Source organism: Drosophila takahashii, chromosome 3R (assembly GCF_030179915.1).
Source record: "Drosophila takahashii strain IR98-3 E-12201 chromosome 3R, DtakHiC1v2, whole genome shotgun sequence".
Taxonomy (NCBI): Eukaryota; Metazoa; Arthropoda; class Insecta; order Diptera; family Drosophilidae; genus Drosophila; species Drosophila takahashii.
Window position 1 is genome coordinate 19,933,858 of NC_091681.1, and position 19,873 is coordinate 19,953,730.

Consider the following 19,873-nt stretch of genomic DNA (forward strand, 5'->3'; position numbering starts at 1 on the left):
GTCACCTTGACCTTATCCTCACTAAAGTCCAAACGAACTTTATCTTTCTCACCTTCACCCTTCCCTTACAGTTCTTTTACCCTAATCTATCTAATACCTCCTTAATCGCAACTTAATTTTATAGATTTGGTTAGCTAAGCGAATGCAGAGAAAAACTTTTACTCTTTTTTACCGTTTATTTTGAACAGATCTAACCCCCAAAAACCTTAAAAACATAAAAAAGAATATATAAGAAATAACACACAAATACCTATGAAAGGCTACGGCCAAAATGCTTTAAGCGAAAAACGGATCCGCTCGCAGGATCGGTAGGTAAACAAAAAAAGAAGTGCCCCAATGTCGGCTGGGGATCAACAGCTGGAGTTAAATATTTCGGGAAATGAGGAAAATTAAAAAAAGCACCTAAAGCTCCAACTCTTTTGGGTGAAAACAGTAGGTGTAATTTTGGAGACGAAATTTGTCAACAATTTTCGTCGTGCGCCCCTCGTCTTTAACATAATTTAAATTTTTGCAAAATATTTGATTTAGAATGGCTGCATTGGGTGATCCGTTATTTTATCCTAATTTAATCATTACATACTTATGTATGTACATGACAATTTATCGATGTGTGTGTGTGTCATTGCGTTTCTCACATGCAAATGTGACGACTGAAAGTTTTTCCCTGCTCTTCCCTTGAAAGCCAATCCAAAATGTTTTTGAAATCAAAACAAAAATTCCTTATGAATTTAATGGGTTGGCTACACACTTTGACTTAGAATTGCATCCATTAGATAATCCGTTCTGGTATCCAAATAGTAAAAATTTTATCAGGTGTTTCTAAGCCAGAAAAATAACATTGGCGGCGTCTCTTTCGCTTTAAGTGACTCTCTCTCTGCTCACTACTCTCTCGCTCTGCTTTTGCTGACGCTCGTGAGTGCTGCGAAAAACAAAAACAACGTGCTGCCAAAGAGGCCCCCCGCAACCCGCGCAAACAAAAAGGATCATATAAAATCAACCGTGGGTCCAAAAAACGAAAAAAAAAATACCTTACTAATTGTATGGCATAGCTCCGCACTTTAAAACAAAAACGGATGCGATCGCATAATCGGTGCGGAAAAATTAATTAAGTGCCCCAACCGGAAGTCGGTGGGGGCTCATCTTCTGGGCTTTCAAAGATTTCCACAAACAAAGCTTAAAAAAAAAATATCAACTTGTTTGGTTAAAAACTGTGGGAATGGTTGATGTTTTAATCAACCAATTTTGCATTTTTCGAGAGTCCTGAGAGTCCTTAGGAGCCGAATTTTAAAAAATCCTTTCTTAGTGCACACCTCCTCTAACACACGATTCAGACCCAATTTTTTCCAGAATTTTAGGTCTTATGGTTTAGGCTGGGGGAACATGACGCAAATCGACATTTACTCTTTTATAGTAATACTCGATGTTTAGAATTGTCCATTAGAGAGTGATTTTATATAACTTATAATCTGTGGTTTTTAAAAATCCCTTTAATATACTAAAACTAAAGAGGAGTAAAGAAAGAAAAAATTCTTGTACGAAATAATTAGAACAATGTTTTGAGAAGTGAAATACCACTAGTATTTCTTTTGGAATTTTAAAATACGATATCTTTTTTCTATAGTTCTCGGTGCACCCAACAGGAGCTTCGGCGGAATCAAGCAGGACTTTCAGCCAAGGCAGCTGTTTCGAGAAAGGGTTGAGATTCAGCCCGGTGGTGTGGGACGGCGCGGAGTGGGTGGTGCAGGGTGATTGGTGATGCCTCGGCTCAGATACAGCGATTTACTGGCACACACTCGAGCGTATGTATCTATGTGGATATATCTTTATGTACGTAGCACGGACTATATATAAGTAAGACTCTGGCCTGGGTCAGCTTAGTGTGTCTGGCATTTCCGCACGATTATGCATGTGAGTGGCGGTGTGGTGCTCGCTGGAAAGCTTTCGTTGGGCGGCTGGGCGGGGATAAGCCCAGTGGACAGCCCGCAAATGCCCGCCTGGAAACGGTTCTCATCAATCTAGTTACTTCGAGAGCATGAATTATGAAAAACGTGCAAAATGCAAACGGAAATTAAAATTTATAAAAAAAGCGGGACAAGCTGAAGGGGTTTGGGGGATTGAGAACTTCCACTCGGTTAGACAAATGCGCTTTGGTAGGGGTGGAGAGGGGGGTCAGCACCACCAGCACACGGAAATCAAGGAAAACACTAGCCAAAAGACCGAAATAACAAATGAAAAAGGCCGGGAGCCTGGAGCCGTGGAGCTAGGGAAATATGTTTGGGGAAAATTAAACATATTATCCCAGACTCCGGACGCTTTTTGCTGCACAGCTGTTGAAAAACAAACCTCAACTTTGGCCGCATACAACATTTTTGTCAGGGTCCTGCTGCTGTCCTTTATTAATTTAACAGGCTATGCCAGTGATGCGATGCGACTTTGACTACAACTTGAACTACAGCAGAGGGAGGAGGAGGCAGGACCACCGACGGAATTCAACAAGCCATAAAACATATGAGGCAGCCGAGTCGCATTCATTTTTCATGAGCCGTTGGCTTTTGTGCCCATCACAATCATCGGACGAGGCCCGAAAAGTCCCTGTGCCGGGGACTCCCCCACTCCGACTGCCATCCTCCTGGCGACACCAACAATCATCATCGGGTGCTCCGTCCTCATCCTCATCCGCTCCAGCGGAGTCAGCTGGAGGACTTCTGCTGCTGCTCCTGCTCCTGACTTCTCCACTCTTGGCTACACTTGAACTTACAATGACACGTTCGAGGTTCGAATGATGTAGGAACGATGGGTTGGCACTGGGACTGGGATTGGGGGTGGTCCTGCATATTTGTTTGGGAATATTCGAGTAGGAACCTGCCACTGCATATCCTTTTCTTTTTGCTTCATGCCAGTAGATTTCACACAAATCGCTTTCATTTGTTTTAATAGGATATAGAAGGAACTGCAAACTTTGAACTCTGATTCGTGCTGTGGTAATTTCCTTGTATTTTTATGAAAATAATTGGTGAGCTGGACAATCGGAAAAATAAATATAAATACTGCGTCAATTAAATCGAAAATGACTCGTTAAAAAATAACTCCACTCAAATTAATTTGAATAGGACGTTATCTTTTATTTTTACGCTTTAATAACAGTAATCCTTATCTAGTTATAATAAAATAATTATACCATAACCTAGTACGTCTTCAGCTAGAGCCGCACTTCATTATCTCGCGAAATAAAATATCTTTATAGAGCTTGAGTGCCTGCGAACAAAAGGTGGGTAAATATTTTCATTGAGTGACATGCCCTCTTGTGTTTCCCCTTATTTATCTCAGTTTACAGACACACAAATGAAAACTGTTTAAAGCTTCAGTCCTTACATCTCGCTGATATATTCAGCCACTATTTGTAACCCCTACAACTTACTTCGCTTCCTGTGATTTTCCCAGCAGGAGCTGGGGAAGGTTTAGAGCAATCTCAGTTTGCAGGAAGCGTCAAAGCAATCATCAATCATCCGCCAGCGGCAACTTGAAGATACGGAGAAGCACGTGAAGAGACAGCGACATTGATGGAAACCAACACCTGGATTTTGCCTGCCCAACAGTTCTGCTATTTTGGCCCTTTTAAACAGCCTTGTGAAGTAAACCTAATTTTGTTCAAAAATTCTTATCTTAATTTAGGCTGGTAAAAATACACCATTTTTTAAAACAAACGAAGTTGTATTTTATTTTTTCTTTTTGAATTATATTTTGTTTTCTTAAATTGGCTGCTGGCAGCACCGCCATTCTCCCATCCATTGAAACTCCAATTTGCTGTACATTTCGGGAAAACTCTTTATTTCTATGTGAACTGAACTTTAAAAATATTTTATTTTTCCATATAACGTATGCAAATTTCGCTATACACTTTTTTGCGACTCTTTTGCCAATTTTTTTGTTTTGATTACAATTGCAAAACATTTGGGGCATACGTTCGCTAAATATTTGTTTTAAACATTTTATATTCTAGGGGTGTATACATATAACTATACAGATGTGTGTAAATATATTCACTATGTTTATGTGGGTAATTCTGGTACGCTTTCACGCGTGCTCTATTTTCATAAATATTATTTATTTATTTATTTGGGCAATCAATTTGCGTATTTTTTCTGTCCCTTCTGTCGTTTCTGTTCCATTTGCATTTGAAATGCTTTGGCATTTTGCTTAAACACTTACGTATGTAAATTGAAATTTGTCGATGGCTGACCATCAACTTTTATTGTAAATATTCGCATGTGGCTAAATGTAGGTATATGTCTATTTGCTGATGTATATTTGTATGTGGACCGTAGGTCATCAATATCCATAATAAATTAATAAATATATATCAGTAAGCCTAATTGGAGCCGAGAGCCTGCAAGATCGGCATCCTTCTGCTCCACTCTGTTGTTTATTGTGATTTGTTGCGGTCGACTGCCCACTTGGCCATGTAAAAGCTGTCGTCTGCTTGATTTGGCAGCGGGGAATCCGCCCCCTGTAAATTGTAAATCCCGATCCCCCTCCCCGAACTGGGTCAATAAGTGCACCCAGTGATTTATGGCCCTCTCCGGCAGTCCTAATTTAAATTATGATTGGGCTTACGCATAAATTAATTGTCCTGGTCACCTAGCACAGGCTGGGATCAATATCAATATCGAAATGCCTCTCGCTTGATTGGCACTAAATGCTATGGCTATTATCATTATGGCGTGCACAGTGCACTTCTCCTTCTCAATCGGTTTTTATTATTTATTATTTGTTTTTATCCAAATTAAAGCGAGCATGCCAGGCTGAATTTGACTTTGTATTTTACAGTTTCCGCTTTAATTGCCGTCTCTGGTCTCTGGTCTATTTCTGCCGATTGCTCTCATTGTTTTTGGCCATTTAACTGACTGTGCTGCTGTATCTGTATCTGTATGGGTGTACTCTATATATGTATATGTATGTATGCCTATGTATTGGTAGTTAAACAATTATATGTATATTAAACTGGCGCACAATTTTACACTCGACTGCCCGCTCAGAGTTTGTTGCTTTGTTTTCACTTTGCCTATATTTAATTTCACCTTTTTTCACTGTTTGCATTTTGTTTGTTTGTTTGTCTATACTATTTTCACTATTGCTGGTTGCTGGTTGGCTGGCGGACTCGCTGCTGTACTTGCTGCATTTAATTAAATTTAAATAAAATGATCATCGAGGCCTGACAGGGTTAATTGCACGTTAACACACGCTAGAAGGCAATCGAATAAAGCTGAATTATTAAATGGCTGCCATGGCAGCCAGAAAACTTTGCGTTATGGGTTGTATGGCGGAGGCTGGGGCAAGTGCTTAAGCTAATTGCAGTTTGGGCGACGGGCGAAGGGGCGACAGCCGACAGGCGGAACCGGAAACGGGCCTGCAAATGGCCGCAGATCCCTTGGCAAACGCACTCACGTAGCCGCTAAATGTTTCAATTTTCTGGCAGCTCAACGCGGCGCCGCAGACATTTAATAATAAACGCAGCTGCAGCACCGAAATGGCCAGAACTTTCCCGGATGTCTCCCTGTCTTTTTTTTTTTGGGGGGTGTGGCAAGAGTGTGGGAATGCGGATTGGAATTGGAATTGGAGGGTGGGGGTGTTGGTGGGGGAATGACAAAGACAACCGCGAGCAAATGGCCATCGACCATTTTGATGCCTTTCGGCCAGAGAGCAAACAAAATTAAAAACGAATTTCAAATGCCTTTGCCTGGCTCAAAAATGCAAATCGCATTCTCTGTCACAAAATAGTGATGGGAAATAGAGTATTCTCTAAAAGGTAGAAGTTTGATTAAAAAAAGGAATAATATGTATAATTTAAATTATAAAATCAAAAGGCTATTAAAACCTAACAATAAAATATTAAAAAAAAATGTTTTATTATATGTAATTCTATTTTGCTAATTTCTTATCAGGTTAGGATTTCTGTTGGGTGAAAGAGGACAGAAAATGAGTACTATGTACTATAAGAACTTGCCATCACTACCAGTACACACACACTCGCATAAGGAAGAGACACAATCGCACACCTACACGCTCGAGCTGGACAAGTTGCATACTTTCGGGCGCAACATGCAATTAAAATGCAAAAAAGGAAAATGGCAGAGCGGCCATTTCGGCTTCAGGTCGGTTTGGTTCCATTTCGTTCCGTTCAGTTCAGCCTGCAGCTGCAGCTCGAAAAACCAAAGACCAAAATCGATGCAGTGCCAAGTTGAAACGGAAATGCCAGAGCCGAATCCGCATCCGTCCGTATGTCCGTATGCGTGTCCGTTTGTCTGTGCAACGTCTGCGGTTAGGACAAGTTTGCCAGTCGGCATCTGCCTCTGTGTGTGTGTGTGTGCGCGCCACTGTGCGAGTGTGCGTGTTGATTTAGCGTTAAGCTTGTTGGATTTTTGCGTTTTGTCAACATTCCCCCGGCCAGTTGTCGATGCATTCGCAGACTGCTGCTGCGGCGGCTTTCTCGGGGTGTTCAAATAATTGCCGATAGACTTCGGGGCAAGAGCATTTCGAGATTGAATCTGGTTGGATGGGAGTACGCACACAGAGAAAAATAGTCCACAAAAGTGGTCATTGATTCGTTGTTTTCGAAGGTGCTTCGAAAATTGGATTCACTTATGGAGGTGTCTAAAAGTATGCCGATTGCTGCATAATTTAAAGCCCTAGTTACTTCTCTTTAATCTAATTTCTTTTAAAATTTTGTTAAAATGTTAAAGAAAGAATTAATGATTCAATAAGGACGATATTCAGATAAATTTATAGGTTTTTGTTTCTTTTTCGTGTTGGAGTTCTTTTTTTCTCTGTGCAGTCTATAGTAGTGATTGGTGCAGGGGAGGTAAAGTGCTGCTTAGACTAGGCTTACTGTTCATTAATGGTCGGGTGACTATACAGTGGGTGCGGGTGCTGATCAGGTTGGGTCCGTCAATTAGTCCTATAGGTAAGTTTAACTCAACACTTGCAGATATTATTCCTATGGCTATTTCTCTTCCTATTCGTAAGTTATGAGTGCATTGATATTGCTTCGTTGGCCTGCTATATTTCTTGATCTATTTAGCCTCATCATTTAGATTATGCTCCTGTCTTTCTTAAGATTGTGTATCACCTGATTGAGAACAATGATTGATTCAACAATTTGTATAAGTGAGTGTGTGTTTGTGATTGCCGGTTGTCGAGGATCCGAGATCTAAGCAGCTGCGCTGCTGAGGGCCGAATCCTAGGGATGCTTCGTATAATTATTGAGCGGCATCTCGTTCACATGGGTGTGGGCCACCTCCTTGTTCCGCTCGTGGAGGGCCATTTCCAAGGGGGCACTGGCCGGCTTCTTTTGGGCCGCCTTCTGTGTCTTTAGCTGGAATAAAAGGTTCATTTAATTGGGAATTTTTCTGGTATTTAGAATATTTACTCTCTGTATCGTCTTTTCAAAGTCCTGATGCGGTTCTGGTCGTTTCATCGTGCTGCAATTTCTTAGACGTTCGTTGGTCTGCAAAAGATTTACGAAATATTAGTTATATGCACATAGATTTAGATTTTTGTTTGCAAATGTTTTTTCCCCATTTCTAAATTTTTAGTTATTTGACTTCATTGCAATAATTGTAAAAAACAACATGCAGATAAAAAGTAAATTTAAATAAATATTTTTCTGAAGGCAACACTGCGTATGAGTGATTCACTTTAAAGCCAATTCCCGTACCTTCAAAAAGTAGGACCTAGTGCGCATAAATTATAAATATATTATACAAAACAAACTCATTCCATATTATTGTAAAAATATTTTTTATTGTAGCTAATATTTCCTTTTACTTTTGCACCTGTTACCTTTGCAGCTTTTACATGTTTTCTACAAGGTAGAACAAATTGTACCACCCATGATTACTTCATTAACTCGAGCCAGACCCAACAAATCGACACCTCAAAACAACCGCAGCCAAAACTTCAAATGGAAACGGGGATGTCAAATGAAAAGCGGCGGGCAGCCGAGTAAGTGTAATGAAAGGCCAGCGCTGGATGCTTCTGTCCCCGGAGCAGCATTTCCGCAGCAGACCGCATAATGAGTGCCAGTGCCGTTGGAGCCGAGGAGCTGGAGAGCTGAGAGATGCGGACCTGAGGAACACACGCTCCGGGTGACCTTTGACCGGGGGAAAAAGCACAGCGAATCACGAGCTGTGGCCAAAGAAAGGTAATGAGTGCCAGAGGACACGCCGCACACACAAAAGAAGTTGTCCCGAACCGAACACGGAGCACAATTGTCGCCAGTGCTTAGCCCAAGTCATTTTCAAAATTGACCGCAAAAGTCGGCAGGAACCGGAGTGGACAATCTGCAGCCGTGGTCCTCGGCAGCGGCAAATTGTGCTTAAATATTAAATGAACAGCCGGCGAAGGAGGGGGCGCTCACAAAAGAAAAACCGGACAACAACCGTAAAACACGAAAAGTTATAAACTCTCGCCGGACCGGAGGATCCCGAAAAACGCTGGGAAAACCAAAATAAAAGGACCCAAAAAGTAACCAAAAAGCAGGAAAAAGAAGAAAAACCGGCAGCTGGGTGGAAATGGAAAAGTGCACGGCGAGGACACACAAAACAAAACACTTTGGCACGCCTGAAATAATAAAAACAAATGCGAATGGAAAAAGGACAATCGTGTGTCGAGGGGGCGCCACCTGATCCCCACCCACATCTTTTACATCCGGCATAACAACCGCAGCAAAGCCGAAACGCGCCAAGGTGCAAATGACCAGGTAACGTGGAGTTCCAGGAACGTGCTCCTCGGGTCCTTGACAACGCCCCCGACAATGTGATTGGCGCCCTCGTCCCCGTATTTGTCCTTTGCGATTCCCGTATTCAATGCACTGGGAAAAACCAAAAATCACAGAAAAAATCCTGTCTTGTTCAATTAAATTGCTTTTAAAATAAATAAATCTAAATATTTTAACAAAAATATATATTTTTTAAGACAATTTAAAAAATTTAATTGATAAATAGGGAACGATTAATTTCTTAAATAAAATAAAATAAAAAAACTCTGAAGAAAACGTGAAATTCGCTAAACCCTTTACAATTTACAAACATATACATATTTTTAAAATAAATAAAGATGCAATATTGTAGCTGTGCTAGAAGTTATTTCTTTAAAAATATTTAATTCTTTTTTGCGAGTACATTCCGCATCCTGTTCTGGACTTCCATCTGTATCTGGCACTTGCACTTGCAGGACCCCCACCCTCATTGACAGTTCATATCTCTGAGTCTGCCATTTGCATCCGGCACATGTCCTTGCCGCGCTGCCCTGTTCTCTGTCCTCTGACCCCTGAATCCCATCCCGGCCTGCTCTTTTTGCTCCGGCTGTGTTGTCATTGTCTGGTCTCGACCACTCGCCCGGCGCAAGTCAACGCAATTAACGGTAATTGCCTTTTATCGGCTTAGCCTTGATAAAGTTTTCCACCGCCCCCGGGCTTTTGCGCCCCGCCTCCTTTTTCCCAGAACGCGAACTTTCCTAGTTATTGCTGCTATTGTTGTTGTTGTTGCTGCGTCCATCGTTGTTATTTGTAGGTTTACGCGGTTTTTATATTTTAATTTAATTTTATAAGTAGTCCCAGTGCTCCGCCCCCCCGCAAACCGGCGAACTTGTCCATGGCAAAAATTCGACATTAAACAGAGAGAGAGAGATGGTAGGAGAGGAGTGGGGGAAAAGTTTTTGTTTTGAATGCGGCAAGGAAATGCTTTGAAGTTGGCTCCAAATTATGGAACTTTTCATGGCTTTCCAGAGAGATAGGAAGCGGAGGACGGGCGACATGCCCGGTCCTGAATTAAGGAGCCGGGAATTAAACTGCGACCGAAATGCGAAAACTCTTTCCATTTTCATAATTCTGAAGCAGCTTAGGGGGTGTCAAATGCTCAACTAATGAAAATGTCACGTCTATATGGCGACGAACGGAAGTGTCGGATGAAGACTAAAGTTCGCATATTTTATTGATATATTTTGCTTAACTATCTGTTTAAAAGTTCCGTTTCCAAATTAGTTTTATTTCGTTTAATTACAAAAAATAACTTACGAATTCCATTAAAGATTTTATTGTTTTAACTTTTAGGACTTTCTTTTATTTATTTGTTTGATTATTCCGTTTCTTCTTTGCTCTCCCCTTTTTTTAACATTTCTAAAGTTTTTTACCGACCACATTAAGGAGTTAAAGGAGGCAAGCCTAAACGAAGGCAATAAAAACGGCTTATAAACCGGAAATGACAAAATCACACACGGAATTGTTTCCAGATGAAAAAAGGTTTACCTTTCTTGTAAGTGGCACCCAATTTGTGACCTCCAAACTCACCTTCAACTGCATTCCCTCCGTGGCGTTCAGCTCATCTCCACTCTGCCGGAGGCCCTGCAAAAAACGGGCGAATACCGTTCTCCGCTGCTTGTGCTTGTTCCGGCCCTCTAACCAATCCAATCCAGATCCAAATTCGAGGCAGTGAGGCGTACAATCAAACCGAGAATCAAACAGACATTCATTTGATTAACCAGACAGTCAAAGTTTAAGCGCAAACCAATTTAATTGAATTAAAAGCCATAAAAACCAAACAGCCGCCAAACTGTCTCTAACCACAAGAACCAAACCACCTGCCCTTTTAAGCGCTCCTCACCTGTTGCCGAAAAGTCGTAAAAGAAATTGGTCCGTGCTCCCGGATAACTGTGCTGCATCCCGTTCAGATTCAGGGCCGACTTGGAGTCGATGGCGTTGCGGGCCATGCGATTGGCCAAATCATTCTGCGTGTAGCTGTAGATCTCGTTCTCCTCGCGATTCGACAGGCAGCTGGAGGGCTGCACATGCACGAGAAATGCCAAAATAAATGGTATTTTTAGAAAAATTAGTGATTTCATTATTCGGAATAAATAAGAATTAATTGTTTTCTGGGCATTTTACAATATTTTAAAATAAAAAAATTTCTAAAACATAAAAAGAAATGTTCTAAATATCCAATTCACTCTAATTGATATTCGAAAAACTGTCTTATCTGTAGGTTCTTAGGTGAATCATAAAATATTTTATGATTGTATTATAACGAAATCTCTATGGCCAAATATTTCCAACTCAAACCCCCAACATTTTCCAAAAAGTTAGTATACAAATATATCACTGGCTCAGGGGGCTCTTAACTACTGTCACAATAAATTTCTTTCGGTGCAAGTACACATAAAAGAGCACACATGAGCATGCATAATAAACGAAACGGAAATGAATTAGAGTCTGATTAGCTGGAGGTCGTAAAGCCTCTCGGGGCCGTAAAAGTCGTGGCAAAAGTCGGAGCATCTGCTCACTTACCAAGTACTTGCCGGGCACATAGAGCGGCTGACTGTGGCTGGTGGGCATCACCGAGGAGCTGACCAGGCCCGTTCCACTGCAGCTGGGCCCAGCCATCCGGCGGGTCAGCGTGTGCCCCGTGGAGATGCGCACGTGGCGCTCCTTCCACTTGGACAGGCGCACCTGCTCGATGGCGTCCAGCACGTCCTCGTAGGGCATGTTGATCTGCTTGCTGTAGTGGGCGGCCAGGCCCTCCAGGTAGCCTCGTTTCCCCTCCTGAAAGGAGAGAAGACATTATAAGACAATCATGATTGTTTGCAGAAAAATAAACTACATTTTATGAAAATTAATCCTTTAAATTAAAATTAATTAATTATTTTTGGTACAGTAAATAAAAAATGAAATATAAAGTTTATTAATAAAATCAATAGTTAATACATGTAGGTAAATAAAAAAATGTATTATATATATCCATTTCAGATGTTACGTTTTAAACCAACTTTTTTCCAATCCAATGATTAGAATTTAAGTTTACGATATTTTTTCATTTTGAACTATATTAATGAAGTATCTTTTCCCTCTGTGCAGTGCAAAGTTAGAAGGTAGAGAAGAGGGCCAAGTCTTAACCGCAATCCACTGAGGCCAGGGTCAAAAGCAACTTAGGAGTTAGGAGTAAGCAGGGCAGGCGCACAAGTGTTAATATCTTCCGGTAATTAGCGTGAGGCTGCCACTTAAATGTGTCCTGTTTGACATTCAAAGCGGTCACTGAAGCGGCAGCATCGTGCTCCTTTATGCTGCTCCATCTGCAGCTGCGTCTGCATCCGCATCCGTATCTGCATCTTCTCTACGTCCATGTGTACTGTGTCTATGTCTGTGTCTGCACCTGCATCCTCAGCTCGGCAGAGCAGAACTAAACCTGAACCGAACCCCAACCCGTCCCTCGAGCCTGGCAAATTCATTTAGCGTCGCATTCATGTAATGCACATGCAAACATTTGTGCTGAAATGCAACTTGTCTGCAGCTGTCAGTCAGTTAGACACACAGATACTATATAGTACTATATATCACCCATCCACCCACACACCCAGAGGGCTGTCTGTCTCATCAGCGCAAAGTGCAATTAGTTGAAGTTGGAGCCCGCGCGTCAACATGGCCCAGACGAACGGGAGTCGAGGGGGCTAGAAGCCAACAAGTCCTGTCTAACCATCTCCTTTCTCCTTCTGCATTCTGCAGACACCTTTCTTCGCTGCCATTCGGTATAATTCCATTTCGGGCTTAAAGTTGCATTTCAATTTGCTCCACCGCAAAGACAACAATCGTAAATATTTAACCATATTTTAGCTCACAAACTATGCCAAGTACTGAGCCATAAGTTTGTGGCGAAAAAAAAGAACTGTCAGCTTGCGCTAATTAAAATGCAAAGCAGCAAAATCTAATGCAGCCTATGACAAAGTTTTCACACATAGCCACGAAGCAGTCTCAGCACTTTTTGACAGGAACTGGAACCGAAATAGAAGTGGCTATGCACTGGGGAAAAACTATTCTTAGTTAAATCCATTAAAATCATTCATAATATGGTTGGTTTTCTTAACGGAATTTTTAAAATAGTTCTTTAATAATAAAAAAAAATTATCTGTTAATAATAACGTTTTTTCATTGATAGTGAATAATAAAAGAATATTAACTTAAGAACTAACATAAAAAACAATTTATTTTGTACATATTTGTGTAGTAAATGTAGTCTATTTATATGGATGCAATATGGATGTTGGAATTTTGCTTGTTTTATTTTTCTCAGTTGAGTAACAAATTCAGTACCAGGAGCTGAAGCGGAAGCCGGCGGATCGCGTGGCCTGCATATTAAGCAGCTGCATCGGCATCTGAAGAGTGTCTGGCAAACTGTCAACACTCTATGCGTGCTCAATAGCCACGCCTGCCACGCCCACTGCCACTTCCCCGCCCCCCAAGGCTGAGGCATATACATAGGTGCACACACCACCTCGACTGCTCACCGCTGGAAAAACTTTAAATGGAGATGGCTTTGCATCTATTTGCATTGCATTGGATTGCATTTCTTTGGCGGAATGCAGGCGGCCCTGAACCAGTGACACGTTTCCAGATACAGCCAACCAACAAAACGTGGACAAAGGCACCAGAAGTCATCACAGCCAACGAGGCTGCCAAATGCCTTTCAATATGCACTTCTTTCACACGGATACAGTGGTCTTGCGTTGTAGAAAACTAGTTCAAAATTCGAAATGAAGCAGTGGGGAAAAAAACATATCTCTCACCATCATTCATTTAAAATTACATATTTAAGACTAATGATTTTATCAAATAAAAACACCTCTTAACGAGGTAAAAAACTAGTGACGACCGCACCTTCAACATACAAAAGTTCTGATATCAACATTTGTGACGAAAAATTATTACACTCGTCATTAAATAGACTTTCTAATATTTTCTCATTCGGCCCGCCCTAGCAAACTATTCCAGCCTTTTTCCCTTTACAGGCATTTTCTATTGCAGCGTGACGAATGAGAAAAGATTAAAAAGTCTATTTAATGACGAGTGTAATAATTTTTCGTCACAAATGTTGATATCAGAACTTTTGTATGTTGAAGGTGCGGTCGTCACTAGTTTTTTACCTCGTTAAGAGGTGTTTTTATTTGATATCAGAAGTTTTTGTTTGTTTACATTTGCTCTCATAGGAGCTAATATATACATTTAAATTTAAATTGGTCAATCATAATTTTTAAACTATTGTATTTTAACAAATTAAGTTAAAAAGGCGTTGAAGTATTTCAAAATACCTTTTAAACGAGGTATAGCACATGTCTGTACCTTTAGTAGTGTAGAACTTACAAACTAACGAAATTTAGCTATTTTTAGCTTTTTCCCGCTAAAGTAGCGGCTTTTTCCAAAAGTCGTAGAACAAAAGATTCCTATATGGAACTCTTAAGTGCAAATTTACTGATTCCATGACCCTAAAATACAGTTCGGATACCCTCCCACAAAATTCAATACTCAGGGAGCGTTAATTGTTCGAGCTGGCAAAAGTGGCTATTTTCGTATAAAAATAACTTTTAAACGTGACTTTTTACAGTAATGTGTTATATACCAAAATTTAAGGAATCTCAAGGGCTATACAGTTTAAGGTTTTAAAGAAAATCGTTAGAGCCGTTTTTGAGAAAAATAAAAAAAAGCTAAAAAAAAAGTTTAAAAAAATTTTCTTTTGTTCATATTTTTTTAATTATTACATTTACACAAATTGCATATAGAAGGCGTTTATAGCAATTAAAAATACCTTTCAAACGAGATGCAGCACAAGTCTGTAGCTTTAGTAGTATATAAGTTACGGATTTCCGAATTTTAGCTATTTATAGCTGTTTTCCCGCTAAACTAGCGAGTTTTTCCAAAAGTGGTAGAACAAAAGTTTTTCAAATCGATGTGATGAACGTCATATCAAATTTTCAGAACTTAAAAAACATATTTTGGACAAGTGGACAAGTGGACAAGTGGACAAGCGGACAAGTGGACAAGTGGACAAACTGACAAACAGAATTAAATTTTCATTTTGGGAAGACGAAGGAAATCTTATTTTGGCTATAACTTTTGAACGGAGCGTCGGATTTTGACAAATGACCCCTCATTCGACGGGTATTTTCAAAAGGAATACAACTAAAACATTTCGAGGGGGCTTTTATCCCCACCGGCCCCAGCAGCTCCAAATTTCGAAATTTTCACTTTTTCACTTTCACCGCTCTCTCTCCCAAGCCAATTAATTTTCTTAGAGTCTTGGTATGCAATCCTGTTAGTTTTCGCAATACCTTTCGATAGGTGTATAATTCATTATGATCGGACCATCACAGTAGATTTTCATTTCTTCGTGTATATATAGTAGTCGCCTTCGCACACTCTCCTGGTGCGCTTCGTCACTACATGGACTGCCGTCCATAGTGATTTTATAAATATTTATTTTCCATTATTTTTTTGGTTGACAAACACTTCCATTAAACCGATCATAATTTCGATATATTCATAAAATAATAACTTCCTAAATAATCATTTTTTTATGACGAAATGTCCACTGTTTTTTGGTACTCCTCACGTTGCAATAGTTATAAATGCAAAAGAGTTGGTCCTGCCGGAATCTGCAATTTGCTGACCCTGCAGTTTTTGCCGATCATTTAATTGTGCCCCGTTTTCCCTTCACTTTTCCATTTCCCCGCTGGCTAACCACAATGCAGAGCTTTATCTCTAAGCCAGCAGCAGTGACCAAAAAATACGCGCCAAAATAAACAAAATTAACGCAATGCAAAATCATTTCCCGGCCGGGGACCAACATGCATATAATAAAATAAACCAAACAAAACAAAACAGTACAGAACAGAACAGCAGGAGCACGATGGTCCGATGGAGGACATGGTGACTGTTGAGGTGACCCAGCGGGACTCCGTTGGTTGGCCACTCGGTTTAACTAAATTAAAATCGTGTTAATTTCACATTAGAGCGCACACAGCACCGGCTCCCCGAACGACTGTCACACGTTGCATTTGCACCCAGTGCACTATGGTCCGAGCGGCCGATTTTTTGGCATAAAGTCGAAATTTTTATGTTAATGTTTTGTATTTTTTATTTTAAATTCTTAAAGTTAATAGATCATACATATACAAACTTAAAAAAAAAAACTTTAAAAGCTACACTAACGCTTTTTATGAGCTTTCAAAAGTACACAATCGATCAGCTGCTTAGGACTAAGAAATTGGCGCCATAATATTTTCTTTACGTTTGTGCAAAAAAATAAAACTTCTTTGTCCCGACTAAATTAAGTAAATTATGGAAATGAAAGATCAAGGTATGTAATATTTAGTGTGTATAGTACATTAATGTGTAATCTTAGTGTTCGACCTGTGTTTAATTTCCAATTTATGTGTATTTTTATAGAAAATTAATATTTGTTCCCTGTATTTAGTGGGATAAAACTAACGACCCGACGTCTGCCCACAAAAACTAAGTACGCCAGTTTGTACATATACATGTCGTTTTTCAGCGCTAATTAACACCATTTCCCCGTTCGTCCCCCTTTTCACGCAATTCCACACTATTCAGGGACCTTAAAGTTTCTTCGTAGCGATCTCTAGGATATTTGGCGCAGCAACAAGCGAAAATTTAATTTTTTTCGGATTGCATTTCTGTAAAAATTATCAATTACCACTTAAAAGATGATAAAACATCAAAAATAAATTTAAAAAAGTAGTTATTTTGAATTTTTCTTTGTTAAGCATTCGTAAGAGAAAGAAAAGGAAATGTCTTCCTTTGCTTATAATTCCGTTAAAAAAATTACAAAAATTATTGTGAGTGTGGGGTTTGAAAGATACAGAGTTGCACTTTTTAAATGTTTTGAGTTACATTACATACGAAGAATCCGTTCGTCTGCAAAATAGGTTCAAAGTTTGCCAAAAACAGAATTTTTCCAACTTTAGTGTCCTTTTTTTTAGAATCCTTGGGTGTGAAAATTTTTTCGAGAGCACATTTAGAGCGCTGATTATTTAAAGCAAATAGGACTTTTAAGATTTCATCGAGGTATTTAAAAAAAGGTTAAATTTTATAACACAGTGTAGTATTATGAATTTGCTTGTATGGGAGGCAATAGAGGGCGTGGTCGCACAGACTCAAAAATTTGTTTGCATACTATTCTTTGTAAAAAAACAGAATGTGTAAAGTTTTAAGTCTGTGACTCAATTTTTAGAGTTTATGCCAAAAAAATCGACTTTTGGACCATAGTGCAGTGTCCACTACCGCCCACTGCCGCCCACCGACACCCCCTGGCCACGCCCCCTGGGAAGGCAGGATGCAAATTGCCAGGGCCCTAAACAAAATAACCATAGATAAGAGCAATCGCTGGCTGGTTGGTCGCCACAGTTAGTTGGAACCGTTTGCCGAAGCAGGAAAGTTACTTTAATAAAAATAAAAAAAAGCAAACTAAATGTAGACATAAAAGGAAAACATATATGTAAAAATTTAAAACTAGTAATTAAATTAAATTATAAATAAAATAAAATCAGGTGTAATTCTTTAACAAAATCATAAACGAGGAATACAATATAATAGACAGTACTTATAAAAGAAATTAAATAATGAGAAATAAAATCAAGTATGATATAGGAAGCTTATAAGCTAGTTCTTAACTCACCGGTGTGGAGTACGGATGGGCAGTCAGCCGGATACCGTCCGCCTCGAGGTGGCGCTTCATGACCGCCTCCAGCTCCTTCATGGTCACCGGCGTATCACAGTCGGAGGCCAGGATCTCGTTGCTGCTGCTCAGGGCCTTGGGGTCGTTGATGAGCACGTAGACAATGGCGGCGCCCTTCTCCCGCAGCATGCGCACGCTCTTTAGCAGTTTGCCCCGATGCGACGGGTTGTCCACCCCGATGGCGTCCAGGTCGATCTCCCCGATCTGCTTGCAGATCTCCAGCTCGTCGTAGCCGTTCTCCAGGAAGCTCTCGCCGTAGTGGGCCAACCCGATGGTGCGCAGCCACTCGCAGACGATGTTGTGGTGCGGCATGGTGGTGCCGGCAGTCGCATTCGCGTATCACGTGGCTCCGCTGGGAAACGGAAGGTCCAGCGGTGCGAAGGACACCTTGTTGAGGCGGTGCGGCTTCGTCGAGGTGCTGGCACCACTTGGTCCACTGACACCACTAACACCACTGGATGCAATGGCTGTCGCCGGCGGCTCCGCTTGGTTGCAGCTGCTGGCGGCACTGCTGCAGCTGCTGCTGGAGGTTGCCTTCATAGCAGCAGGAGTACTCTGCCAGAGAAAAAAGATCCAACCAATGTACTATTTATTTATGGAATTTAATAACAGTAAATTTAAATGAATTAAATAAAACAAATGGTTTTATTTGGTAAATAAAGTTTTTAATATTTTATTTTACAATCTTAGTTTTCCCTTCTAGTTTGAGTGTTCATAGAGTTCAGATTAGATCGGAAAATAAATCCAAATCAAATATGACTGCCCATAAAATTGCTGGAATATTATACTGCCTACTATCGGTAGTTTTAAACCTATACATTTTTTGGCCATTTCGATCCGCTATCATAGTCCAAACATCCTTGCTATGATTGTAGAGCGGAAATCTATGATTTCGATTAAAATATAACGAGAAACATTAAATTAAATGGACTTTGGCTCAGTGAGAGCAGCAAAAGTTATGGTATAATTTGGCAAGTGCGACAGGGCGTATGCGTAATACGGCTTCGGCTACTTCCGGTGGCCATTAAACCCGCCTGACAGGTGAAGGTCAAGGGGGGAAATGCCTGGAACTGGGCTCTGAGATATGGGTGGTGGGTGGCGGGAGGCATGGCATATCAATTTGCGTTAATAGCAGTCATTGTTCACTCGCAACGAGGGAGAGGGTCTAGAAATGGGAATGGCACTAGGCAAGAGGCCTCTGCCTCTGCCGAGTACTGCCTATAAGCACTTAATGATAATGCTCGGTCATGTACACGAGCCACTAAAACACTTGAATATGCTTAGCCCCGGAAGCCACTTGCATATGAATAAGCCACTTAAAATGACATATGGACCAGTGCAGACACAGAAGGGAGGCATCTCCAGAGGGGCGGGGCTGGATGGCTGCGCCCTCGGGTCACAGACAAAAGACAAAAGGAAGTCGTCTAACTATTTGTGCAATGCCCTTTCCCCGAAAGCGACCCCGATCCCTGTTTGTTGTTGCCGGGCGAGTGTGTGTTTGGTTGTAAAAATATTTTTGCTTGTCGAAAAATGAAATGCAAATGTCTGCTGGCAGCAGAAATATTGTCCAGCCGTTTCCTCCTCCGTCAGGTGGCCGGTGGTGGTGGCCATTCTCCCCGAGAAGTGTGGTCCAAGGAGGCAGACAATGGCATAATGAAAATAATGTGGCTACAGTTTGCTCACACAGAGAGCTGCAGCTGTCATTGAGTGTGCTAGATTGAAGTGCTCCGTCTCAGTCTCATTCTCATTCCCAGTCTCTTATTTCCATTTTGCCATTGCCCAAATCACATCTAGCCCGTGGATTTATGTACAAGAACCTGGGAGCCGAAGTGAGAGACAACTAATTGACTCAGCTTGACTTGGCCTCGCATACCTTTCATATTGATAAACACATGCTAGACAAGATGCCAGAATGCCGGACAATGGGGCGCATGAGTGACCTCCGGCCGAGGGGATGAAAGTGATGAGGCTTTTAGCAGATGAAAGGCACGAAATTGCTGGAAGGGTCAGAAAGGAACTTGAGCAGGAGGAATCCGATAGCCCAGGCAATTTGGAGCTATATTAATATTGAAATGATTTAAGATATGAATTGATAAGGGAACGAAATGGGGCGAGGGTTCAAAGAAGACTTAACCTAGGCAGTCAAGGCATTTAAAAGTACCTTTAAGTGTTTTCCTTAAAAATATCTTTAAACTCTAATTTAACAAATATTAAAAAAATAAAGTTTTCCCTCTTCTCCATTTAAATTTTTCAGTTTACTTAGATACAAGATAGCGGGCCTAAGGATAAAATGGCAAATC

General features: G+C 40.7%; 1 protein-coding gene across 1 annotated transcript; it reads right to left on the bottom strand.

Annotated features, from left to right (window-relative positions):
* Positions 1-6,881: 6,881 nt before the first annotated feature.
* LOC108064425 (uncharacterized) lies at positions 6,882-18,113 on the bottom strand. The gene is given in 6 exon segments (XM_017151933.3): positions 6,882-7,372; positions 7,427-7,504; positions 10,346-10,452; positions 10,659-10,836; positions 11,339-11,593; positions 17,514-18,113. Coding segments are annotated over 6 exon segments (1,353 nt in total). The 3' UTR covers positions 6,882-7,237.
* Positions 18,114-19,873: the final 1,760 nt, after the last annotated feature.